The 27,712-nt window shown below is 42.1% G+C and overlaps 2 protein-coding genes across 4 annotated transcripts; one reads left to right on the top strand and one right to left on the bottom strand.

Annotated features, from left to right (window-relative positions):
- The first annotated feature begins 1,075 nt into the window (after window positions 1–1,075).
- LOC146367088 (E3 SUMO-protein ligase ZBED1-like) lies at window positions 1,076–6,730 on the top strand. Its single transcript, XM_084913381.1, has one exon. The coding sequence runs from the start codon at window positions 4,270–4,272 to the stop codon at window positions 5,383–5,385; it is 1,116 nt and encodes a 371-aa protein (XP_084769507.1). The 5' UTR covers window positions 1,076–4,269; the 3' UTR covers window positions 5,386–6,730.
- A 3,895-nt stretch (window positions 6,731–10,625) lies between these two features.
- On the bottom strand, window positions 10,626–21,763 carry LOC146367087 (G2/M phase-specific E3 ubiquitin-protein ligase-like). 3 transcript variants are annotated; one of them, XM_084912960.1, is made up of 4 exons: window positions 14,434–21,763; window positions 14,160–14,231; window positions 13,682–13,838; window positions 10,626–11,531 (listed from the first exon to the last, which is right to left on the bottom strand). In XM_084912960.1, exons 1-4 carry the CDS (start codon window positions 14,543–14,545, stop codon window positions 11,507–11,509), a joined length of 366 nt encoding a protein of 121 aa, XP_084769086.1. In that variant the 5' UTR covers window positions 14,546–21,763; the 3' UTR covers window positions 10,626–11,506. The 3 variants fall into 3 exon arrangements, 1 of the variants encoding a protein (XP_084769086.1); XR_014797627.1 differs by having other exon boundaries at window positions 11,614–13,838; window positions 14,160–21,763; XR_014797628.1 differs by having other exon boundaries at window positions 10,626–13,838; window positions 14,160–15,528; window positions 15,619–21,763.
- Between the last annotated feature and the right edge of the window lie 5,949 nt (window positions 21,764–27,712).

The raw sequence follows: 27,712 nt of genomic DNA, 5'->3' as shown, positions 1-27,712 counted from the left end.
CCGTACCAAATAAATCTTCGAAAAACAAGGTCCCCGCAAGATGGGCGGAAAAATCTTGGATGTGGGGAATGGGATAACGATAGTTCTTGGTGACATTATTGAGACGGCGGAAATCCCCACAAGGTGGCCACCAACCATCAGATTTGGGCAACATGTGTAATGGGGAAGCCCAGGCACTATTTGAACGCTGCACGATGCCCAGGCGCTCCATGGTGGCAAACTCCTCCCGAGCAACAGCCAGTTTGGCAGGGTCAAGGCGGCGCACGCGCGAACACCGGAAGCCCTACTGTAGTTATGTAATGCTCCACCCCGTGCTTTGTCACAGTGCTCAAGAAAGTGGGGACAGTGAGTGAGGGAAACTCAGAAAGCAAACAAGCGTTACCCAAAGCTACTGAGTTAGCATGCACCATTGGCTGAGCACCCCAAGTCAAACAGGGTAATGAAGAAAATGACACAGCGTCAATTAAACGTCTGTTAGCAACATCAACCAGCAGTCTGTGAGCACAAAGAAAATTAGCGTCTATTATAGGCACAGAGCTAGCAGCAGTGGTGGGTCGAGTATCCAAAAATTGTACTCAAGTAAGAGTAGCATTACTTTAAAATAGTATTACTCAAGTAAAAGTGAAAAGTAGTCGTCAAAACAATTACTCAAGTAAGAGTAAAGAAGTACTTGGCGAAAAGACTACTCAAGTAGCAGGTAACTGTTTGAAATGTCCGATTTATTTTTTAAATAAATGTTATCAGACAAACAAAAATAAATAAATATACAAATTTTACTATTTTCAAAAGGAATATATGTAAAAACATCAACAAAATAAGGCACAACAATTCAAATTTCCAGATTTCAGTTTTTCACAACATAAAGCTTTTTTCACCAATACCTACAGTAAATAATATAAATATATAAACAGTGCAAACAATTTCCAGTGACAAGATATGCTGTAAACTTTATATTCATTTTTGCTCCAAATGGCACAGCAGCCACAGAGAAAACATTAGAACGAGGCATCTTCAACATATGTTCATACAAGGCAGCTCAGTTTACCATAAGTTGTATGAGTGTGCATCTATTTTTGCATATTTAGCAAAAATGTGCTGTTTCTTCACTCAGTGAGGTGATGGTTAAGCTTCAGCAGCAGTTTGCTCTCAAGGTTCTTTCTGTGAAGCTCTAACTCAGGGGTCGGCAACCCTGGGCACGCGAAGGGTTAAGTGATGGCACGGCATGCAGTGAAATAATCTGAGAAGGTGTATTTAAAAATAAATATCTACGGCTGGGCCACCAATGCACATCACAAATTAGCTCACACAGAGCTAATGACGATACAGCTAATGACAGCGCGTGTTAATGACAGTATCTAAGCTAACAGCCCCGCCTCCTTGTTTTACTTGTAACTGGCTAAAAATTACACAGACGAGAGGGATGTAGCTAGCTAGCCAGTCTTGTGAATTATGGCCTCGAAGCGAGCGAAAAAAGATTATCCCCAGTCTTTTATGCCAATTTGGACGGAAGACTGGGGTTTTGTGCAACAGAAAGATCGTGCTGTATGTGCCCTTTGCCTCGAGAGTGTTGTCTGCCGGACTTCCAGTGTTAAACGACATTTTGAGACGAAACATCAAAAAACCTTCAAGGATGAGGCAGAGAAAGTTGAATCAACTACACGTGCTGTGTCAAGATATGAGAAGCAAGCAAGTACTCTAAAAGTTTTTACAGCTGCAAAACATCAAAACATCATGGAACTGAAGCAAGTTATCGTATTGCACACTGTATTGCTAAACATGGAAAGCCGTTTACAGATGGAGAATTTGTTAAGGAGGCTTTTCTCTCAAGCTCAGAAGTGTTATTTAATGGGCTTCCAAACAAAGATGCAATTAAATCAAGGATACAAGACATACCTGCATCAGCCAGAACTGTGGAACGACGCATCCAGGAAATGGGTGACAATGTCAGAGCCCAACAAACAGCTGGTTTGAAAGAAGCCCAGGTGTTTAGTGTAGCTTTGGACGAAAGCGTTGATATCAATGACGTTCCACGTTTGGCTGTTATGGTAAGATACTGTGATGTGGCAGTACAAGAGGAACTCTTCTGTTTAACCCCGATGCCTGAAACAACGCGAGGTGAGGATATTGCCAAAGTTTTTAAGGAGTGTTTTGATGAGCGAGGCATTGACATTACACAGATTTTTGCTGTGACAACTGATGGTGCGCCAGCTATGGTTGGGAAACACAGGGGCGCTGTTACCTTAATTGAGGAACAAGTTGGCCATCCCATCATGAAACTACACTGTATAATACACCAAGAAAACCTGTGTACCGAGATGTCAAATTCAGATCTTCATGACGTCATGGCCCCAGTGGCAAAAGTCGTGAACTTTATAGTTAAGCAATCTCCTTTGACTCAGCGCCAATTCCAGTCTCTGTTTGAGGAGATGGCTAGCTCATGCAAAGACATCCTGCTCCACTGTTGTGGAAAGGTTCTGGAACGATTTGTGGATTGTTTTGATGTGGTAAAAAAATTCCTGGCAGAAAAGGGCCAAAGCCATCCCGAACTCGAAGACGAGAAGTGGGTTGAAAAACTTTTCTTTCTTGCTGATATAACGGGACACCTCAACGAACTTAATCTCAAACTGCAGGGATCCGGACAAACTGTTTTAGATATGCGTGACACGTGGGAAGCTTTCGTTCAAAAACTGGCAGTTTTTTCCAGCGATTTTGAAACTTCCACGTTCCGCTAGTGCTGGGCGATATATAGATTTTTTTAAAAATATCGATATATGTTTATACAAGACATAAGATGTGACAATATCGTTTATATCGATATAGTCTATGTTGCGTTATAATTACACTTGTGGAGCCGCTATTTTGCCTCTCTCTCGTCTGGGTTTGTTTGCCCCGCAACTCACCCTCACGGAACACAAACCCCCTCCCCCATCGTTACACCTCCAGTTGGCAACAAGATGGACACAGGAGCTAGCGAAGAGGAGCTCGTCGGAAAAAAGAAAACCAATGGCTCAGTTATTTGGAGATGGTTCGGGTTCAAAGTGTCAGATGAGCAGCAGAATAATGTATTCTGTAGAGAATGTCGAAAAAGCGTAGCAACAAAAGGTTCGAGCACTACTAATCTTTTCCACCATTTACAATTGCGCCATAAAGTGCAGTATGAAGAGTGTGTGAAATTGCGTGCTGTAGCCCAGACCGCAAAGTCTTCCGAGGTTCCTGCCGTGAAACAGACCACCTTACAACACTCGTGCTGTGCCATATGATACAAAAAGTGAGAAGTGGGGGGAAATTACAAAAGCAGTAGCCTATCATATTGCTAAAGACATGGTCCCCATCTCAACTGTGGAACAAGAGGGCTTTATACAGCTGCTAAAAACTCTTGACCGAAGATACCAGTTACCTAGCCGGAAATACTTCACCAGAGAAGCACTGCCAAAAATGTATACTGAAGTTAGACAGAGTCTCGCTGCCCAGCTCACCAAAGTGTCTCACTTCGCACTGACCACCGACATGTGGTCCAGCAGGACGTGCGAGCCATATATGAGTGTGACTATACATTTCATGGAAGACTGGGAACTGAAAACTGCCTGTCTCCAGACCAGCTACTTTCCTCAAGACCACACCGGAGAGCATATAGCTGAAGCCCTGCAGGATGTGCTCAAAAGCTGGAAGCTCAACCCGACGGGACTGGTTGCTATAACAACTGACAACGGGGCTAATATTGTCAAGGCGGTTCAACTGAACAAGTGGTCGAGGATCCAGTGTTTTGGTCACAGGCTTCATCTGGCCATTGGTAAGTGCAATACTGAATTTGTTGATTTGAAAAAAAAAATGCTAATAAATGAAAAGTGTATAGAGTCGCTTGTAGAGCTAAACATGCCTATGGACCACAAGACAAATATTTTTACAAGTCATAGCCAGCATATACATCTATCACTTAGAAATCGAAAGTTAGTTGAATAAATAAATAAACTATCCCTATTAAATCCAATAAACGTATTGGGGTGTATTTGTCCTTGTATTAGATTGAGTTGTGACACTAAATGAGGACCACAGCTGAGACAAGACAGGGATACATTTTTAAATACATAGTGAGATTAAAAGGTGTAAAAAAAAAAAATAAATAAAAAAAAAAAAATACATGTTCTAATCATTTGGTGATCTGGTGATTTTACCAAGATAGTTTAACTAGAACCATTTCTAGGTTATACAATAAACGACACATTTTGCAAATATTGTTAAGTCTTATGCATCACATTCTATACAACTGAGATGGATATTAATTTGCCTTTGAGTGATTTGCATCTTAACATAACAATTAAAGTGATTTTAAAAGTTTGTATTTTGTGTGTCACAGGACATGCTATGGATGATGCCCGCATTACCCGGACTATTTCTCTGTGTAAGAAAGTCGTCAGCAGCTTCTCCTACAGCTGGAGGAAGAGAAGAGAGCTGGCTGAAGTGCAAATACAGCTGGGTCTTCCAAGTCACCAGCTACTCACAGAGGCAACAACTCGCTGGGGATCAAGGCTTCTCATGATAGAGAGAGTTCTGGAGCAGGAAAGAGCACTTTCTAAAGTCCTCTCTGTCGACATGAAAACCAGACCTCTGGTCCCTACTTGGCAGGACATAGAGGTCCTGGAAGCAGTTCAGAAAGCTCTCAAACCCTGTCAGGACTTCACTGATGCACTTTCAGGAGAGAAGTATGTGACCCTGTCATATGTCAGACCTGTGCTACACCTGTTTAACACTAGTCTCCTGGCACCTGGAGAGGAGGATAGTGAGCTGTGTAAATCCATCAAGACCCGCATTGTGGATTACCTCAACAATAAATATGCAGATCCATCCACCAGTGACCTGTTGGACATGGCTTCTTTTGTGGATCCACGGTTCCGGGCGAAATACATCCCTAGTGAGAAGATTAATGCACTAAAACATAAACTCATCTTGGAGGCAGAGTCTCTGCTCAGCTATCAGGGCACGTGTTTGTCTGAGCTGACTGATCCAGCCGTGCCTGAGTCTGCAGACCGAGAAGAAGCAGCAGTAGGACACACAGCTAAAAAAAAGAGATCACTGGCAAGCTTCTTCCAGCACAGCACAGCCACCAACACTGGTTTCACAAAAAGGGAAGCAATCGAAAATGAATTTTCTAGCTACCTGTTGTCAGTTTGTGTAGAGAGTGATGCTGACCCTCTCAAATGGTGGAAGGAACATGAAGTTGCCTTTCCAGCACTGAGCCTCCTGGCCAAGAAATACCTTTGTGCGCCAGCTACCAGCTCCCCTTCTGAAAGGATTTTTAGTTGCAGTGGAAACATTGTAACCTGCCACAGGGCATCGTTGAAGCCTGATAATGTTGACAGATTAGTTTTCCTGGCACAAAATCTGTAAGCTGTACAGTTGTTGGCCTTGCCAATTGTTTATGTTCTTTCTATATTGTTATTGTCATTTGAGATTTGCACAAAGACCCACTGACCAAAGAATGGAATTTTGTTAATTTCATTCAATCTGTTTACATGTTTGGTTTTTTGCACAAAGTACCAGATGATTGTTCAGGAATACACACAAAGAAGCACTTTAGAAAACTTTACTTCAGTGTAAGCACTTTTTAAAGAGCAAGATGCCTTTGTTATTTTAGATCTGCATCTTTTTAGTTTACATTTTACATTTAGTTTACAATTTTTAGCTTTTTGTTATGTATGAAAAGAAAAAAAATGGAGCATTATTATTTAATAAATGATGACAATTTATTTTTGACAATTTTTTCATGTACATCTACAGTTGTATCTTAATAAAAGTTACATGTGTGACATCTGGGACAAGTACCTTTGACCAAGAACTCTCTTTTTGTTCTTACTTTATGGGATTAAAAAAATATCGAGATATATATCTTATATCGCCATCCAGCTAAAAAATATCGAGATATGAATTTTGGTCCATATCGCCCAGCTCTACGTTCCGCTACTTCAAACGCCTCAGGGAGCTGTCCGCTCAGCGCAGCATCAGCACCACGGAAATACACGGGTACGTCCAAAGACTCGAGAAAGAATTCAGAATGCGTTTTCGGGACTTTCAGGTGTATGGACCGATGTTTTCTTTTCTTATCAAGCCAGAAAGCTTTAATGAGCAGCTGGATTTGTCTCTTTTTAAATGGCTGGACACAGATTACATGGAAATGCAGCTGATTGAACTGAAAATCTCGACTCTGTGGGTGACAAAGTTCGCAGAACTACAAACGCAGCTAGAATCCACAGCTGCGTGTGATCATGGAGCTTGCATCTTCACTTGCTGGACATCACTACCAGACAAGTTTAACTGTCTTAAGAACATTGCACAGGCCCTATTGACAGTATTTGGCTCTACCTATCTGTGTGAGCAAATTTTCTCTCACATGAAGAGTGTCCTTAGCGCCTCCCATTGCCGTCTGACTGCTGGACACTCAGAGACCTGTGTGCTCCTTAAAGTTACAAAATGTGATCCCCAGATAACACAACTGGCAAATACAAAGCAGGGACAGGGATCACATTAATATGCATATCCCTGTATTAACAAATGTCATATTAGCCCAGTTTATTTTTTCTTTTCACTGTTGTGAGGAGACCATAAACAGGATTTGCATTTTCTGTTGTATAGTTCCTTTGCTGTTATGGTGTTTTTGTTATGCATAAAAATTGTTTTTTGAAAATAGCTGATCTGCACTTTGCCAACATCTGTCAGCAAATATAGTTCTATAAAGTTACTCTATGGTGTGTAACTGTTGATATGCTGTTACATATTGTTAATGCAATTGTTATTGTTATTGTTATTGTTGTAAATAAATTTCTTGTTAATGCAACGGTTGATATGGCACTTTGACCTTTGAGGAAATTTTATATGGCACTCGTCATCAAAAAGGTTGCCTACCCCTGCTCTAACTGTTTAGCAGTGAACAGGAGTCCTGCATGACTAAGAAGTCCTTCACAAGCTCCAGATGCAGGACGAGCTGTATTGACTTTGATCGACAGCTTCTTGATGTGAGGAAAGCCATGCAATAGATCCACACCTCCAGTGAATGGACATGAAAGGTACCTCTCCAGCTCCCCTGCTTCTGGCTTTCCTGACCCCATGGATCCATCATCTTCTTCAAATAGGCGATGTTTGTGCTGGCCTCATCCAGCTCTGTGTCTAGGTGATGTCTGATGAAGTGGAGACCTGTGGAAAGATGTAAGATTTTCAAAAGAATTAGGTCTGGTCATTATTGTGCTGTATACACTGCCAAGCTGCAGATGTTTGTTTGGAGCTAGCCTCCAAAAGCTGGCCATACACTGTGCGATTTTTGGCCCATTTTGAGCAGATTTGTCAGTCGCGCAACCATTTTGGGGATCGGCCTGTGTTTTGCCTTAATCGTGTGTGCATCGTGTAGTATACATGGGGTAACGAAAAGCAGTTAACACCTCACGACCACCTCCCAATCATCAATCATATGGTCGCATGATAATCAAACCTGTTTGAAATCCTGTCGCCCCTCAACGCAGCCTCTCACACTGTGCACGCACAAACACAGAAATGAAAGAGAAAAGGTGGAGCAGCACGGCAGTGCAGCGTGTGATCTGGACACAAGAGATGGAGGCACAACTTGTAGGGTGAGGCAATCCGCTCATCCGAGTACGTAAGCGTAGTCGAATGAGCGCGCTCTATTTTTCTTTTGCCACCCAGGCAAAAGAAAAATAGAGCTATATCCTATTAAACGTGTTCTAACAATATACTTTTCATGTTCGTGCAATATACTATCATGTTAGTACAATATACCTTTCACGTTTCCCGTGTTTTGCCTTAATCGTGTGTGCATCGTGAAGTATACATGGGGTAACAAAAAGCAGTTAACACCTCACGACCAGCTCCCAATCATCAATCGTATGGTCGCATGATAATCAAACCTGTTTGAAATCCTGTTGCCCCTCAACGCAGCCTCTCACACTGTGCACGCACAAACACAGAAATGAAAGAGAAAAGGTGGAGCAGCACGGCAGTGCAGCGTGTGATCTGGACACAAGAGATGGAGGCACAACTTGTAGGATGAGGCAATCCGCTCATCCGAGTACGTAAGCGTACTCGAATGAGCGCGCTCTATTTTTCTTTTGCCACCCAGGCAAAAGAAAAATAGAGCTATATCCCGTTAAACGTGTTCTAACAATATACTTTTCATGTTCGTGCAATATACCTTTCACGTTTGAACAATATAATATCACGTTCGTACAATATAATATTTATATTGTACGAACATGATAATTATGTATATTGTAATAACGTGATATTATATTGTTCAAACGTGAAAGGTATATTATACTAACATGATAGTATATTGTACAAACATGAAAAGAATATTGTTAGAAAAATATGCTTTTCATGTTATAACGTGATATAGCTCTATTTTTTTTTTTTGCCTGGGTGGCAGCTCTACGCTTCTGTATCCGAGGCTTTTCAATGTGGCCTCACAAAATTATCACGACTACAACAACCATGAAAAGAGTTGGATGGACATTGCTGCTCAATCACAGCTGCCTGGTCAATGTTTTTCATTAGTAATTTAGCAAAGTTGATGGTGTGTGTGTGTGTGTCTGTGTGAGTAAAAGACAGAGAGAGGGAGAGTGAGGGACAGATTTTGTATGATAAGCTTCACGTTATGGACGCACAGTTTGAGCACTCAGGTTGCATCAGAGTATCAGGCCGTATAGTGTGAGACCCTGCATCGTGACCTATGAACTTCTAACTCCTGCGATTTAATTGTACAGTTTGAGCAGGAGCGGAATAACGTGACTGAAAACAAATCGCACAGTATTTGCCCAGCTTAATGCAGACTGTTTAAACTAAACAAGCTGCTGTTTCACATAATAATCCCTGTCACCCACAGTATTGACTTCTGTTTTAACACTTAAAGCAGTAGAGACGAGCTGTTTGCATGTGCGTGGAACTCTAGCGTCATTAACCAGGCTAGCTGTTAGCTTATAGCTCATGCTAGCTAACCAGCGAGCAGTTAAAAAGACAGCTGAAGCTGCACAAAACACCCACAAACTTATCTCACTACAACGTAGCACCGAAAATATGACTCGCAGCTCGAGCTCTACACAGCTGCTGTAACATAAGACTGACATCCAGCTAACCACAGCTAAAAAGATATTTAGAGAAAACTTACCATTTCCTCAGGTTACACGAGTTGAGTTGTTTCACGCTGAAAAGTTGGTTTGTTTTGGCTCTCACTGAAGACACCGACACTGAAGACATAGCTGTTCTTTTGTCCTGCTTTTAAGCGAAACATTCTTTGTATGTGAGGAAAATGCTGTTCATCCTCTTCAGCTCTAGCGTAGACTCTGCCATGTTTTTTAATGTTTCTTCTTTCCATGTGTCCGCTACTTTGAAATGCTTGGGCCGCTCTGCCCGCCACAGTTTTAAACTGGTCATGTGACTGCATGGCCACATCTCATTGGTAAAAAAGTTACCGGAAACTCCACTGGCGGCATGTTATCTAATGTGTTAAACTAATTATTTTTTTAAAAAGTAACAAGTCGAGTTTTGCAAATGTAGCGGAGTAAAAGTACCGTTTCTTCTTCATAAAGTAAAAGTAAAAAGTATCGTGCAAAAAAGGTACTTTAAAAGTACATTTTTTTCAAAAACTTACTCAAGTAAATATAACGGAGTAAATGTAACTCGTTACTACCCACCTCTGGCTAGCAGCAACTACAAAGTGAACTACAAATGAAAGCAAACAGTCACCGAAGGGTGAAAGGTTGGTTGGGGAGCCATTAGCCGCAGTTAGCAGTGGTCCGCAGCCTTCAGCTTAGCCTGTCCAAGCCAGTCGGGGGAAGAAGGCTCTTCTGTGTTTCTCTGGGTGTTGAAACTGCAAGGTGGCAGACAGCGCTGTGCCTTCGTTCCAAAACTCTGGTGATAAAAACAAAGCCCTTTTCTGCTGTGCCACCATGCAGTGATTCCAGCCACCATTGACAAGTCGGAGGGCCCCTGGAGTATCGGTGAGGGGGTGGGGGAAGCCGCTGGTGAGTCCGGGACAATCGCCTGGACACCGAAACTCCTGGTAGCCAGGAGGATGCAATCCACCTCTTCCGCAAAGGGAGCGGTAATCCTTCGTGGCCAATAGCGGGGAGTTGGCAAGGCCAGTGCGCACTGGAGCCGGCAGCTATTGGAGGAAGATGTGAGTGAAGAGGAATCCTCTGTCATCCGCGCCCAGTAAGGACAGCATGCTCTCCATGAGCTCGAGAGCGGTACCATCGCCCAGGCCCGCGAGGGAGAGGAGTGTCTCGGTCCGCTCAGCATCAGAGAGTGAGTAACGCCGCAGCAGCAGCGCCTTGAGGGTGGTGTATTTGGTGGACAGCAGGTCAAGTGAGGCCACCACATGGTTGTAGTTGGTATCGTTGGCTGAAACTCTACGAAGAGCAAACTGAGCTTCTACGTGCCATAAAGGAGGGTCGTGAAGCCAAAAATCCGGGAACTTAAGAGCCACAGCAAACGAAGCCATCGGCGGAGGTGAAGTCCGGCGGCAGCCGATGCTCCCAGGCCGGAGCTGGCTTCATCTTTGAACCTTAGCATGTTTGCCACAGGGGTCACCAATGTGGAGGTATGTAAAGACAACAGGAGAGGTCTCAGTGTCTCACTCCAACTTTATTAACGGATTCACCAGAACTCCACATACAAAAAGCGCCAAATCTCCACTCCAACACTTCCTTTCTACTTGGGTGTGAGTGAAGCCACCTGGTGTTCCGTCACAGGTTTGCCCTTAAGGGTCAGGTATAATCATGGTATGGAAAATTTACAGGTTGCTCGTTTTATCTTACAGAGAAGAGGAGTAGGCAGTGTTACTACAGGTGTTTCAGTACATAACCAAAGAACTGAAAGACTGTGGGCAGAACCCAACAGAGCTGTATCAAGACACTTTATAAATATTTTTAACTTTATGGAAGAACAGGGTATGCTGGATTCACCGAATGAGCTACATCTTTTTTGTGTGCATTATGTTTATTTGCCAAGGATTGAAAGAGCATTAACATAATTTGTCAATCAGTGGAAGAACCATGGTCTCTCTACACAAGGAGGATAGACACCTCTTCAGCTGTGGCATATAGGTGTCACAAACAATGTTGGAATACAGTCGTTTATAAATAACATTTTTTATGTTGATAACTCTCACCTCCATGAAGAAGGGCCATTACCAGAACTTCAAACAAACAATAATGTTATAATTCCAGATATTTACATCAACATAAATGAGACTGCAATGAACATTATTCAACAAGTGAATCTGTCACGAGCTCAGGAGGGACTCAGACGCAGACTGGAATCACAGAGATCAGTTAGTTTCTTTTCTCACACCAAGTGCTACTATGTACAGGTAAAGGGAAAGGAGGTTGGGGTCTCCAGGGGTCACGAAGGCAGTGAGGTCAAAACACAAGCGGGTTATTCACACATGGGGGCTTCTCCTCCCAGGGATTCCTCTTCATGCTCACACCTCACCGACTCACCACACTCACAACAGGCTGGGCATGCAGAGTCTGACATGGAGAGAGGAGATTAGTATTAGAATGATGCACAAAGGAAACTTGAAGAAAGCTGAAGAATTAAGGAAACACTGACAAGGGTTACACAATAATCCAGCCACGAGGCAATCCTAGCAGCTGCCTTAAGTAGTGAGCTTGAGAGAGTGCTGATCACAGATGATTGTTTGCAGGTGCGGAAGCCCACAATGAACTCCGCCCCCGGTAGCGCGAGAGGGGAGCGAGGAGGGACAAGATAGACAAAAACACTTGTAGCCACACTGAGCCAGCCAAACAGGCACAGGGACCATGACAGAATCCTTTAGAAAATGATGGAAATCATGAAATAGATGTTCACTATTACACCTTCTACATTGAATCAAATATTTTGCAAAAAAAATTTAAAAACAAAAAAACATTTCAGAACACATATCTGATCAAAAATAACAAAATATTGAAAGCATTTTCTTTAAGCATTTTCTTGCTCTTGCTCTTGACGAAGGCGGTCGCACATTTCTCCTCTCCTCTTCTCGTGTTTTTTGTATTACTTTTCCCTCGAACATTTTCACAGTCTGTTCTCTAAAACCTAAAAGAGGAATTATGGATTGGATCAACTGGTCCCCAAATGCAACTGACCCCCCTTTCTCAACGAGAAGTTTGGGCTTGGGTGAGCCTGAGTGCTGAAGATATCTAACCATGGTAACAGGGTTCTGGCTGATCGGAGCTGGCTTGGCCCTGACTTATCGAAGAATTAAGAAAGCAGAACCGGCTGTTCAAACCCCCACAAGGCTGCCCGCTGGGATTGGAATGATGGGAGAGGCGTGAGTTTCTCAAAATGGGCTCACTGAGTCAGCACGGATAAGATCTTGGAGAGGCTACGGCTGCTGTTAATACTCAGAATAAGATCTCTGACTGCAGACTGGATACATCTCGGAAGGGCTAGCTCAGAATAACATCTCTGGGCGAAAATTGGATGACATCTTGGGGAGGCACACTGCCGTGAGTTCTCAGAAATCGGCTCCTTGAGCACAAGAAATGACAACATCACAGAGCGCGAGTATGGCGAAGCTCGCGGCTCTCCAACGGGAGATTGAGAGACCAGTGTTGGACTGTAGAACTGCTTTGAAATTCATATGAGCTGTTCGCACTAAAGTAAAAACCACCATCACTTCATGCGGATACCCCCTTTGGCACCAGCTGCGGTCTCAAGGCTGGAGCTGAACAACAACACCCTGATAACGACTGTGTTTAGTCTGTTCCTTCCCATTCCATGCCACCTGGGTTGGCTGGAAGACTGTTTACTTAGCCTAGCAGGGCGAAGGACACTGTCTCAGCTGAACTCTGGACATGCACACATATACATATACACTGATATGCACAAACTCATCCACCCTCCCTTTCCAAACGCCTTCGATGCTTATTCCCTTCCGATACTGCACCCTTTACCCACCCCTGTTGCTTGTCATGTGTTTCTTTGGTGTATTAAGAGTTTTTCATGTGCTATGTGCAGAGGTGTTTTTTTCTCTCCTTATCTTTCCTCATGTGGTGCATTTTCCATTGTTATACCTCTCTGACCTGTCTTGCCCATGTGATGTTTTGTGTAATGTATGTATGGTCGGAAGGGTAAGATGGCGCTGGCACGGCTGGCAGCCTTAACCCAATTTCCCTCGGGATGAATAAAGTATTATCAATCAATCAAAAGGATAAAATGACAGCTCTGTTGTCAATCAAACAGAAACTGAGACAGGCAGAAGAATAAACAGACAGAAAGACAACCATATCAAAGACAGATGCACATGCACATGAAAAGACTAAAGTGAGACAAAGATTATATGTTCATACTCAACAGTCTAAATAAACTTCTGAAGTGCTGTTAAACAATTGGATTTTAATCCTGAAGAACAATCACTTCTTGTCAAATTGATGTCTTAAAACATCAATTTGACTGACGCAGCTAAATTTGGAAATATTAAAACCTTAAAAAGTTAATATTCAATGCTCACTTTGAATCAGCAGAGAGACCAATACAAAAGATAAAACCACAAACTCATACAGCATAATGTGTTCACACCCTGCCAAAGACGTAAGTGTTACCTAAGGCAAAATCAAACATCTCCTTGAACAACTGGTATGAAACATGCAGTGGCAGCCTAATACAGTTAACACACGTGATGGCAAGAGGGAAAATTGGTGTAGAAGAGAAGTCGTCATCTCCTCTATGAATGAACTCAATCAAGGGTGCTGGGGAAAAGCCAATAGGTGGCACCGCAGTTGCTCCAGTTGCAAAGGCCAATAGCTTCTCTAACTTGGAATGTCCTTCTTCTTCTGCATAAAACAGAGAAGGAAATAAATGTTATAAGGTAACTTTATATTAGATCATTTTGCCAGAATAATTTGTCAGTGAGTATTAATCTAAAGCAAGAATCTTTGAAAGACTGTTATTGTAATGACTATAGAACACGCTTTTCATCCTTCAACAGTTTCAAAGAACTATGTAAAAATGTTACTCCAACCAAGAGGGTAATTAAGAAGCAGCAGAAGCTGTGGTGTTATTGTTATACAAGTATGTTATTTAAAGTAAAGTTTTCAGAAATGCAGAACTATAAATCGCTATATCTGTTTATTGTACACTAAAGTGCCACTTACCTTCTGCATCTTGGAGATAGTCTCTCCAGAATGTAACAACCATCTCCTCAGCAGCTCTTCTGTTGCTTCCTTCTGGAGATAGATGAATGGTGAAAATGATGAATGTTAATAGATGAATGTTAATAATTATGCAATTTCAGGTTTCTAAGTTAATTGCATATTATCAATTTGGCAATTTGAATTGTATTAGGTTATTAAACTGGCCATTTTGATTAATAGGTAAGATTTTTATCACTATTTTAATTAATCTGAAAAACACAGAATACCCAAATACCTTTGAATAGGACCCTGTGGATGACCTGAAATATGACAATGTCATGTACCAGCAGATCCCTGTCTCTTAGGCTATGTTCACACTGCACCGGAGAAGACAAACGAGAAAGCATGGCGGGGGAAACTGGAGACAGCGAGTCAATGGACAGAAACTGAGGTTTTGGACTTGATTAGCATATGGGGAGACAATTCTTCTTCAACTTGGAACTCTTCGACTTTTTCAAAGAGTACCGAATCAGCTATGTCTTCCAGGGTGGATTTGCTGAATTTCCAACTAGAAAAGAAAATACTGTTGGTGACAGAAACTTAGGTGGTGGACCACCATGTACCAAGCTCACTGCAATGGCTCTGCCAGAGATGTAGTACCAGTACCCTCAGAGAGCTGCAAAGCAACAGAATAAAGGGAAAAAGCAAAACTGTCAGTAATGTTGCCTGTAAAAATAAATATCAGTTAAAAAGTTCACACTATTACTGTAGCTTGCCTCCACCAGTGTGTGAATGTGAGAGTGAATGAATAGTGGTATTGTAAAGCGCTTTGGGTGCCTTGAAAAGCGCTATATAAATCCAATCCATTATTATTATTAATATTAGAAAAATAGGTAATTACCAGTACTGTCAAGAGCCAAGTTCTTGCAGTTTTCTTTCCCCTCAAACATGGCTGACCTGGCAATGGTGTTCATTGATAGTCTTCCCTCCTTGGCCCGCCTAAATCAACCCCTTCCTCATTTTTCCCCATATCATCTGAGATTTTCACACTGATCATCAAGTTGGGATCATAAGATATCCTTTGAAAACCACGCAAGGCTCCCTCCCACACAGCAGAGCGGGGGGAAAAAGCGTCTGGACTTCTTTAAGTTGCTTAAAGATGTTTTCACCTCTCATCCGACAAGCTTCTTCAGTTCTAAGGGTCAAATGGTGGAGAGTCCCAGATTTAAACCCAGTGGGAGTATCCCCCCAAACCCTGGCTGATTGTGACCCACACTTGTTTTCACACCTTGCCTCATGTGAGTAGGTAGAGGATCATCAGGGTGTCCTTTTGTCCCTCTTTGGGGACTCTCCAAGCTCGCAATTATAGCTTGATTTAAATTGTCCTCATCTGAAGAATCGCCAGAAAAAGATACCATGAGAGTTAATTATGAAGTGATTATTTCAGAAAAAGTGCGGCAGAGGGTAAAGATCAATTTACCTCGAGATGTTTTGTATGGTAGAATGGGGGAAAAGGGCCTTCGCGGCAGATACACCAGGGCTACACATTTTCTCCAGGCAAGGCGCTGTACCACAGCCCCAAGTTCGCCTCGGTAAAGGGCAAAGCGAGGGGACAGAGGTTTTTGACCTCCTCGTTTGATTTTTCATTTTGGTCTATTCGTGCTCCCTCATCACGACCGTGTGGACGCAGTAAGCGTTTCTCAGCTCCCGGAGCTCACATTGGTAGTAGTGATGGGAATTCCAGCTCTTTTTTAGAGAGCCATCTCTTTCGGCTCAGCTCAATAAAAAGAGCTGGCTCTTTCGGCTCCCAACCGGCTCTTCAGGTTGTTTTGTTGCTTTAATTAATTTATTATCAACAACAATATAAAATTATGCACAAAAGGAATTACTAATGTAAAAAAAACCCCGTGTTTTTATTTATAAATGTTTATATATAAATATATACGGTGGCCCCTAGAGACAAAGCAGAGAGAGAAAGAGAGCCACAAGCCACAACACAATAAAATATAAATTAAAATATGCAAAACAAAAAGAAGATGCACTTTCTCTTTCACATAAGCCTGGGATGATTTTTTGGGAGAGTGTTTTCCTGCCTGGAATTGCACACATAGGATTCACAGCATGTGTAAACTTTCTGAATTCTTTATCATCCGCAACTACAAATAATTGTGGATGATTACTATACCTTTCTAATGTGACGATGTTGTCTCTTGTTGTTGTCCCTGGCTCTCTTTCTCTCTCTTTCCCTCCCGCTCTGTTCCTGTGCTACTGTGAGTGTACTATTGGCCGGAGTGCGAGTCAGAGGGCAGATCTCCTCGGACCTGTGGCACTTAGGACACCTGTGATAAAAGCATCCCAGAAACTCCCAGACCCACCTCTCTCTCCGAGTAACCGTCTACAAAGTATGGGCCTATTTTTTTTCTCTCTTTCCGTCTTTAACATGTATGGAATAGGGATTTTAGCTTTCCACTCCAACCACTGAATGGACGCGTGTGAGTAAGCTTTGGACAGACGCCCGTAGTTTTCGGGGGAGGGGATGGCCATAGTGTTTTTGGGAAGGAAATTACGGCACTATATCCAGAAGTTATAGTGACGCGTCACAACCTCGTTTTGATTTTGTACCCGAGATCCTCCGTGCTGATGCTCCGCAGGCTGCTCCTCCTCCTCCTGCCACCCCTGCCGGTAATGATGCTGCACTTATCTTTGAATCGTTTACACTTTTTTAAATTTATTTATAGGGCTGATTCATACGTTCAACGACGCAGAGAGCTTTATTAATACAACATCAGATTGTGACATATCCAGTTTTATGTAAATTATCTTAAAAATTTAATTGAACAAATTTTTTTAAATATATAGGATTGGTTCATCCCGGTCAATTACCTCCGAGTCTCCTGACGTGCAGCCCGCAAGGTTTGGGTGTGATAGGAGGGAGAGCTCGGGATGCTTCAACTCCCTCTGTTGGGTACCATAAGCGTGAAAGAAAAAAAACAGAGAATGTATTATTTTTTTTAAGAGAGAGGGAGAGCGCGAATTGATCAAACTTTTCTACAACACGTTATACCACTCCAGATCGGGAGGGGCAATATAGCATGGATCGGTTGAATGACTACGTCATATCCTGTGTATTTAAAAAAAGAAAAAACTCAATTCGATTTACCTTCCTCGTCCTCTGCCGGATTGTCTATAGTGGTGACCCAGCTCGATATATTCCTGATTCCCTTTGTCAAGAAAGAAAAAAAGAAAAAGAAAAGAAAAGAAAAACAAAACAAAAAGCGACAATGTAGTACACGATTATACCGCTCAAGGTCGGAAGGAGCGCTAGAGCCAGGATCGGATGAATTACATGTCATATCCTTGTATTTAAAAAATGAAGGACCCTAAGAGCCTTCATCAGGAACTCAGTGGAGATGTGGTGGACAATACTAGAGGCCAACTTCAAGCCCATAGCACAAGTCAGCATCAGGTGCGGGATCTACCAAGGAGATTCTCTGTCCCCACTACTGTTCTGCATAGGCCTAGACCCCCTCAATGAGATCATTGACAAGACTGGCTACAGATACCGACTACGGAGATCTCTGTCCATAACAGTGCAGTCCTAGGAACAGCTAAGATACTGCACAGGACCCTCAAGCTCCCAGGCCGCTAGACCCCCTGCAGGGCAATTTACACACATATATATATTGTATATATACAATTTCCAGATGGAAGAGGGAATAGTGAAGGGCAGCAGCAATGGCGTCTGATGGGACCTATTGGGTCGGTAGACATACTGCAGGGGATCCAGAGTGTCTGGAATGTTAGTGTATGGAATAGGCCAGTACCACTCTGTAGCACCTGACAGTACTGTGTGATGCGGTCCAGCAGATCCAGAAGAGTGTGCTCATGATGACTCCTCCGACTACAACGGTGCACTTGGATAGGCCAAACCGGTCCCCCAATGTTATGCCAAAGGTTGTAAAGGTATTGCTGTACAATGGAGACCGAACACTGGAGACTCTTGCAATACTAGATGATGGCTCAGAATGAAGCATCATTTTACCTGTTCAACGCTTGAACCCCTCAGTCTGAGACACTTACCGTGCAGACTGTCCACCAAGAGGTAGTGTAGCTTCGCAGTGCCTCAGTTTCCTTCCAAGTATCCTCCCCCTACAAATCTGGGGAGAAGTATCATATACACAAGGCATTCACCGCTGATGCTCTTGGTCTCTCAGAACATTCGCATCCAGTGAAGATTCTCCAGCATCACTATAAACACTTGCGTGACTTACCTCTGCCTTTGGTAGACCATGTTCAACCTCTGCTGCTTATCGGCTCTGACATGCCTCATCTCCTGACACCCACAGAACCAGTTCATTTGGGTCCAACAGGGGGACCCATCGCTGTCTATACCAAGCTTGGTTGGTTGCTCCAAGGTCCTACCAGCATTGACCAGACCCCTGCATCCGAGCAGCAGTGCCTGTTCACAACAACAGTGCCGACCTGCGAGCCTTTCAGGAATGTTGAGCATCTTCGGCAGATTGATATGCTGCCTTATGTGAGCGAGAAGCAGGTAACTCAATCGACGCAAGATCAGCAAGCTCTAAAACCTACTCCAACACCAACCATCTGGGTCACTGTTGATGGGATACAGAGGTATGCCACACCACTGCTTTGTTGAGCCAACTCCACCACGCTTCAAATACAGACATCAACACACTGAGGAATGTCTACAAAACACTCACCTGTCAGTACGATTGGCTAGGTTGTACAGTATAGTGCCATTCACCACACAAGCCAAGATTCTGTTACAGGATCTTTGGAAGGAACAGCTCGGCTGGGATGACCCAATCCAGCCACCTAGCCTTCGTGACAGATGGCTTGCCTGGGAACAGGAGATTCCTGATCTTATCCAGATGGAAATCCCTAGATTTTAAGCACCAGTGTCTGCTGATTCATCTGCTTCAAGCAGAGATCAAAAGAAGTCTATGTTGCCTTTTTACTGGCTAGATCAGAAACAAAGAAACAGTTGTCCATGCTGTGGTTGGAGTTGAGTGCTGCTCTCACTGGTGCACAACTAGCTAGTCTCCTTCAAGCTGAGCTCACGCTACCCATCCGAAAGATTATTCTCTAGTCAGACTCTACTACTGTTTTCCACTGGATCAAGTCAGCTATAAAGTTTTTGTGGGCACACGGGTGGCGGAGATCCAGAGACTTACAGATGGGAGTACCTGGAGATATGTAGATAGTGCAAAAAACCCTGCTGATGACATTACCCGGGGCAAGACCTTGAAGGAGCTGTCACGACCACACCTGTGGCACTAAGGCCCTGTATTTTTACGTCAATCAGAGCCAAAGGATGGTGAGCTGAAGAAACCATATTTCTGTGCACAGGTGATGGTTAACTCCTGCCCTCAACTTCCTGATATTGGCATGTTCTCCGCCTGGAAGGATCTCATGCAGATGACAGAACGGTCGCCACATGGGGCAGCTGCTCTGAATTGTGGCTGCTGCCCTTACATCTTTTACACAGAGACACAGACAAAGAAAATTCCACAGACTCTTACATGTTGGCCCCTCTCACAAGGGGGCTATACCTTCTCCCTCACAGAGAGAATTATGACTGTGAGGTAGTCAGACTCAAACGTCAAGGAAGGTGGTAAGAGAAGCAGACTACGCAGTTCTTCGGGTTTCCAGAGGTGAGCAATTCATTTTCAGTGAACTCCATTTAATAGTGATGGGTCCAGCAACACTGACGTGGAGAGTGGAGAGTGAGGGGTTGAGGGAGCTGGTTCAGGTCCTTGATCCATCATATGTTTTGCCAACCAGAAAGGTTTGTATAGACAATGTTTCATCAGGTAGCTGATGTTAAGTACTGCATACTGATTTAATTTTGTTTCATCTCCAGACCATCAAGGAATTGATAGCCAAAAAATATGCGGAGGAACTCGAACGAGTGAAAATGGAATTACCACAAGCTGTGGCAGTGAGTATAACAGCTGACATATGGACGTCTTTGAGGATGGAGGCTTACTTGGCTCTTACCTGTCACTACATTAATGAGAATATGCAGTTGTGTACATCTGTGTTGGGTGTGAAACACTTTCCACAAAGTCACACTGCAGACAATTTGGCCCAATTCAAAAAGGGCATGATGGCTGACTGGGCCATCACAAATAAGGTAAGGTGTCTTGTGACCAATGCAGCACCAAGAACTCTCCAAATTCGACATTCAGTTTGCATTGCACACAAACTCAATTTATTAGTCAAGAAATCATGTGGTCAAATCCCTGAACTTTCATTTATAAGAGACAAATCTAGACAAAGAAAAGCTTGCTCAAGTGCAGCAGCAGATGGGACGGCCCGTCTCGAAACTTATCAACGAGATACCAACATGTTGGAACAGCACATATCAGATGCTGCCACGGCTTCATGATGAGAAAGAAGCAGTCTGGGTATCTGTTGCTTCTCTTCCAACAGATTTAACTCCACTTACGGCTGATGAGTGTAACATTGTAAAGGAAGCACTTCTTGTGCTGGCCCCTTTCCATCAGACCACAGTGGAGTTGTCTGAGTAGAGGAGAGTTTCAGGATCAAAGGAGATGATGAAAATGCTACATTGTGCACTTGAGTGGAACTCTTTACATTTATACACACAAGCAGCCACCCATCTCCATGACCAACTTAGGCTACGTTCACACTGCAGGTCATAATGCTCAATTCTGATTTTTTGATCAAATCCGATTTTTATGTCTGCTTGTTCACACTACAAATAAAATCCGACAGCAAACGCACTCTAGTGTGAACGCTCAAAGCGGCCCGCATGCGCAAAAGAAGACGTCACACACAACGCGCTCTGTTTAGACCCAGAGCAAACAATACTGTTTGACTGATGGCCCTTAACCCTTTAAAACCGGTCAGAGCGGGCACGCTCTGTTTTGCGCAACTACTTTTAAATCCCGGTAGCTTACGTGGTGTAAGCTAGCGCAATAATTTTTTTTGCATATGAAACCGGAGGAGTTGTACTTACATCTTATGCCATCAGCTTGTCCTAGGTCATAGTTTCCTTCCATGTATAGCTTTGCAAAAGCTGCATAAAAAGCCCTTGCAGCAACAAAAACATAATATTCCAGAAACACGCTTTGCCGATCCGATCAGCTGTTCATAACACTTCCTACATTGAAACAGACGTCAGCGCGAACTATCGCATGTCAGCCATTACCTGCCCGAAACCGGACGTGACGTCATTTTCGCGGAAATTTAGTTTTTTTACCATCAGGGCCTCATGACCCTTTTTTTAAAAGTTATGTTTGACTATCAATCGATCGTGGCTCAAGAGTTGGGCGTTCGCCTTGTAATCGGAAGGTTGCCGGTTCGAGCCCCGGCTTGGACAGTCTCGGTCGTTGTGTCCTTGGGCAAGACACTTCACCCGTTGCCTACTGGTGGTGGTCAGAGGGCCCGGTGGCGCCAGTGTCCGGCAGCCTCGCCTCTGTCAGTGCGCCCCAGGGTGGCTGTGGCTACAATGTAGCTTGCCATCACCAGTGTGTGAATGTGTGTGTGAATGGGTGGATGACTGGACATGTAAAGCGCTTTGGGGTCCTTAGGGACTAGTAAAGCGCTATATAAATACAGGCCATTTACCATTTACCATTTATGACTTTCTGTGTCGTTTCTGGGATGCTTAAATTGCACTGGTGGGAATAGTTTATTTTGATGCACATGCTGCTTTTTTGCAAATTTGCACTATAATATTTATTTTTGTTTTTCCTGCAGTATATAAAAATTGGTGTATTTCAAAAATAAAACTATGAAGACACTCAAAATAAATTTCCTGTGGTGGGAAACTATTTTGTGAAACTTTTTTGTATTTACAGTTTTGAGGGATAAGCCTCTTAAATTTCTCTAACTAGAAATATATGTTAAAAAAACAAAAACGATTTTCAATTTTTTTATAATTTATTGTACTTTGTTGCAATTTATGTAATTACTATGCACTTAATGCATACATATTATTAAAATTTAGGCTATAATGGTTGTATTGATGTATAACAACTTGAAATGCTCCCAAAAATGGCACTACAGCATGTAAAAATATAATATAAGCTCTGGCGGACTTGGTTCTATGGTAGGTCTTAAAGGGTTAATATAAAGACTTCGGACTTTACGTTTCCCAATTTTTGCTTTAAGTTATTTTGTTATTTACATAATAATGTAAATAACCTAATAATTATCCTTATTGCTGTTTTAGAGGGGAGCGGTGCTTCAAAGGATAGTTGCTGATTTCTGTCAGAATCTGCAGATTATACAGTACAAATAAAATGTTCACGTTGTCTTCCCAACAGTTTCACTAACATCTACACTGGATGGCCAGGAAGCGTTCGCGATGTCTTTCCCGGGCGCTTCTCCGGTGCTGATAATTGGCGTCTGTCTTGTGCAGAGATGGGTAACGCGTTACTGTAATCTGATTACTTTTTTCAAGTAACGAGTAAAGTAAGGGATTACTATTGCAAAAACGGTAATTAGATTACCGTTAATTTCCTGTAGGAACGCTGCGTTACTGCGTTACTAAAACCGTGATTTTTTTGCGAGAATGTCTCATGACAGTGACGTAAGAAAGTGCGACGTTCGTGACAACAGCTGTGTGCAGATTAACAATGGATAATATATCGAGTGCGGGAGAGAGTGTGTGCGTGCAGCGTTTAAAGCGTGGAAGTACTGACCTTATTTTGAGTTTGATTCCATAAAAAGTGACAAAAACATTAACGTCCGTTGTGCGTGGGAAGAAAACTTCTTTTTACAGCGAAAAAAAACCCCTAAACAAGCACCGAGTGCGCTACCACGTAATGGGAAATTCACAGAGAAGCTGCCGTATCCTTCCACTGACCGCTGCGGCACACCTGCACCAGAGCACACCTCCATCTACCCTACTCCTGCTTTACAGGTGAAAATAGAGCAACAGGACCGCTGAGTCTTTGATTTTATTTATTTTCTGCTGTGTTTTACTTGCATCTATTTGAAAGACTGAGTGTAAACACAAAAAAAATATTTTATTTTATGTGCTGGAATGTGCAGAAAATAGGTTTAAATGTTAAACTAATTTCTTCAAGTCAGACAATGTTGCATATAACTTAATTTTTGCTTGATGCATAAAGTTAAAAGATTAAAACTGATAAAACAAGTTAAAAAAAAAGAGACTTTTCCATTTGATTACATTTTGTATGATGGATTATGCAGAAAAAGTAGAATTGGGCTGAAAGATCTATTGCTTTATCACCTATTCAGGTTGTAAATCGTGTTTTTAAAAGTAACTAAGTAATTAATTACTTTTGAAAATAAGTAATCAGTAAAGTAACGGGATTACTTCTTTGGGGAAGTAATCAGTAATTAGTTACTGATTACTTTTTTCAAGTAACTTGACCAACACTGGTCTTGTGTCAGTGACGTAAAAGACGGATGTAATGCAACATGACCATTCAAACAGCTGTCGCTTTCTAAAACATCGGATATGTATCGGATTCGGTCACATACGAAACTGACCCAGATCGGATTTGAAAATATCGGATTTGTGCCGTTCACACTGTCATACCATGATCGGATATAGGTCGCATAGGGTCAAAAAAATCGGATTTGATGCGCTTTCGCCTGCAGTGTGAATGTATCCTTAGTCACAGACACTGCTTCCTGACCCTATCAACACTTTTAGACCCCAGATATAAAACACTCGGATTTCGTAGTTCCTCCAAGTGTAGTGAGGCAGTCAATCGCCTGAAAATGGAGTGTGCTGCAGTAATTGCCCGCTGTGGGATAAAAGGGGGTGTTCTTTTTCTTTTCTTTTATTATTTTGTTATTTTATCATCGGCATTATTGGAACCTCAGAATCATATAATCATAATCATATAAGAATCATATAAGCAGCCTTGAATTAACCATTGATTAAAGCTTTTGACATTACATTGACATTTGTATTACAGTGATGGTGATAACCTCAGGTTGATTTTCCATTTACAAGTGCCAGAATAATCATATGCTCTTTCATTGTAGGTGTTACCATGATCATCTCATACATATTGCTGTTTGTTGCTCATTATAGAGTTGTGCTCAAATTAATAAGGGTTAAAAGCTACAGTCAGCGCGAATGTCTGGCTGATCTATGGAGGGGAAAGGCTTTGAGCATAGAAGGCCGCACGCGCTTACACAACACTGATATCATGTTATTCTTTGTGATTCTGTATTCAGTTATATCTTTTGTTATGTTTTAGTAGTGGCAATTGATTAAACAATATTCATTTAATATTACATACTTGATTTAGAGCATTACACACTGATCACCTTAACCAATCTGGAAATCCTTGTAGCTGCAATGTTGTGTCTCCGCAGGGGACAGTTGGCTCCAGGAGATAGGCGGGAGTCAGTGCCCGTCCTCGGGAAGGAGAGAATGTTCTTTTGCTGTGTTAAATATTGTCAACATTGATTGTATTGCACCTGTCGTACGCATGAGGGGGCGTTCTAATACCCTGATTTCATAAAACTATTGTGATGTGATTTTTGAGGTGAGATCTGATGCTGTCTGCGTACGGTGTCCATCTCCCACGCGTGTGATCATTAAAATCATCGTTTGACTCAACCCGGCCGGACCAGTGTGGTTATTGTGGTTTTTCCTCTTGTATCCATCCCCAATATTTGAATCCGTAACACCGCACAACATCTAAGCCACAGCCTGGACCTTCATCAGAGCAGTCACTTGTTCCAGGCAAGTTCAGTATTATCAGCTTATTCGTACATTTATTTTGATGCTAATATGTATGTTCTGTCCTCACTAAGTGTTGTCCTCGTGAACGTAGACTCAGCTATACAGACAGCTAAACACTCCCCTAATCAAAATCCAAGGAACAGGCCGATGTGTTGATTTAATAAGGAAAAAGTGCGAAACTGTTGACAAAACCAGAAATAAATCAATAAAAATGTTGCATCAATATAAAATATAACAAACACATATTCAAAAATATGAGCACAATATTTATCTGTTTAGTGAGTGCCTAAATAAAACATCAAATGAAATCATGCTCATGATGAAAATGTTAAAGAAACCATATGGCATATGAGCTAGCTTAACCTTACTAGCTTAGGTTATACATGCATTCAAATTAAATTCAAACTACAAACTATATCACGCCTTCACAACAAATAATAATGCACACAAGTCGTCTCAGTGATAACAAACAATATTACTTACAGATGACGCCGTTTATCAACTTGTGAAGGCATGGATGGCAACAGATTAACAGAGGTGAAACTGCCTCTGGCTAGATCTTGCAGAGTAAAAAAATACACCAAAAAAACCCACTAGAGGGCAAACTGCTGCAGAACAGAAAATACCTAATGCCAGCATAGTGTACTAATTTGGAGTAGATGACAAAAAGTATAACGGCCATGCATTTTTTATTATTTCAGAAAACCTGTGGCAGCGGCTCGATGAAGAAGTTGGCAGACAAATAGTGATGTGTCGGTCGCGAACGAAACGGCTCTTAGTGAACGAAGTGAACGATGCGAGCCAACTCCTTATTGGGAGCCGTGTTTTGTTTTTTTTCTTCTTTCTCTCACCCTCTTTTTTCCTGCTTCACTCCGCAGGTGAGCCTTGTGCTTTGCGCCGGGAAGAGGGGGGAGGGGCGGTAGTTGCACTCGCAGTAGCACAGCAATAGAGCAGGAGGGTGTGGAGAGCCGTAATCACTTCTTTGTTTATGGAAAAAACAAAGAAGTGATTAAAGAAAGAGTGATCAAAACCAGTGATCACTGTAGAAATAAATAAAATAATTTAATAAGTTGGTAATGTTTAAACATATGTTTCTCTGGTTACGGCAACTTGTTGAGATATGACTCAGTATGCAAATTAGCTGGAGCGAGTGGTGACGAAGAAGTTTCCTGTGTGTGTGTGTGACTGAGGCTTTCAGGGGGGGAAGCATAGCAGAAAAGAGGAGTGCAGATTTGGATAGGAAATTTATAGTTTAGTGATGATATGTTGTCGTAAGGGGGTTATATCTTATGCTGAATCTAAGTATGTTAAAGTGCATAAAGGGGGTGATTGTTGTGTGCAAATTGTGTGGTTTTAACAAGATTTTTGGTGTGATTGAGGAGGTGAAATTATGTCAGTTGATTCTGTCAGTTAGGTTCGGGTTGTTTTTGTTTTTTGTTTTAATAGAGGGAGTTTTATTAAACATGGACATGTCTAGAATTGGGCCCATTATTTTTGTAACAGTGCACTTAGAGAAAACCTGTCAGGTGATTTTGTTTTGTGTTTTTATGAGCTAATAATCAGCTCTCTTTTTTTTTCATTTTTGTTCTAAGCAGGCCTGCAACAGTGAATGACAGCGCTGACAAATTCTCGGGAGAGCAAATATAAGGTGGGCTTTCCAGATTACAACTGGCTGAGGAGAAAGCTACCGGTGGGGACCTGATCAGGTCGTAAGTCCCTGTCTACAAGGATTGTAGCGATTCAATCCAGTCCAAAAGCATAAAGAATTATTTTCCTATGGAAACTAAAACAAATGAATGAGCTCATTTTGCTGAGGGTGGAGAATCTGATCACTTGCGCAGGAGGCTCCACTATTAGCAAATATATGGTGTGAATGCATGTGAGTGAGTGTGTGTGACTGGATGAAGGTGGGGATGAATAAATGTGGACAAACAATTTGTTTTTACCAGAGAAAATTTCTGTTTTATTGACTGGGGTTAGATTATGGTATTATAGTATATTGTTGGGAGAATGTCAAATGCTAAAGGGGAAACATTTTTTGATATAAGTCATGTTACCATTCACCAATCATCAGGGGGTCCTTTTGTCCCTCTGTGGGGGGATACTCCCACTAGGTTTATATCTGGGACTCTCCACCATTTGACCTTAGAACTGAAGAAGCTTCTCGGATGAGAGGTGAAACGTCTTCAAGTAAACTTAAAGAAGTCCAGACGCTTTTCTTTGCAAGCTCCTTTGACTGTTCTGTTTTAAGTTTATTTTTATGACATAGATTGCATCATGAGTGGGGAAAACTGAGCATTTTTAGTTTTGACACATGAGATGTGTCAAAAAAGGGGGGAAAGGTTTAATTTGAAAGGGGTTTGAGGATCATTTTATGACTTTTTGGGTTTTTGATCATTTAGATATGGTAAAACTGAAGCAGAAATTGTTATTTTTGTTATTTTTATGTTAAGGTTAAAGGATTAAAGTGAACTGAATCCTGTTTAGAAGATACAATGCCAGTGTTTTAAAGCTGTGTACAAATCTTAGAGGGAAATTGTGGGACACGTTGACAAAAGATATGCTTTGGGGAAAACTAGTGAAGGTTGTAGGAGTAGAAAAGGTTTGATTTCTTTTTGATTTCTAGAAGAAGTGGTTATAATGTAGGCTTACACATACAGATATTACATAGATTTATTTTTAGGATAAAGGGGAGAGCTTATACGTAGAAATGATTTTTATACATATTGCATTTTGTGCCTTAAAGGAGTTGTGGCTCAATTCGTCTCTTGAGGGTCACGAGCCTTTGGCTAGCGCTATGATTAGCCAATCTACTGTGAGGATGATATGAGTTATTGAAGGATTG

Source organism: Perissodus microlepis, chromosome 18 (assembly GCF_051167445.1).
Source record: "Perissodus microlepis isolate ML-2025 ecotype Zambia chromosome 18, ASM5116744v1, whole genome shotgun sequence".
In the NCBI taxonomy this organism is placed as follows: Eukaryota; Metazoa; Chordata; class Actinopteri; order Cichliformes; family Cichlidae; genus Perissodus; species Perissodus microlepis.
The sequence above is the reverse complement of the archived record's forward strand: the minus strand, read 5'-3'. Positions and strand labels throughout refer to the sequence as shown.

Excerpts from the sequence above, each read along its gene's own strand:
- LOC146367088 (XM_084913381.1), top strand. The coding sequence starts at position 4,270 with ATGGATATTAATTTGCCTTTGAGTGATTTGCATCTTAACATAACAATT.
- LOC146367087 (XM_084912960.1), bottom strand. The coding sequence starts at position 14,545 with ATGCTTTCTCGTTTGTCTTCTCCGGTGCAGTGTGAACATAGCCTAAGA. Across the intron at positions 13,839-14,159 it reads CTATCTCCAAGATGCAGAAG|AAGAAGAAGGACATTCCAAG; the intron begins GTAAGTGGCACT and ends TGTTTTATGCAG. Across the intron at positions 11,532-13,681 it reads ATTTTCCCTCTTGCCATCAC|ACTCTGCATGCCCAGCCTGT; the intron begins GTGTGTTAACTG and ends TCTCCATGTCAG.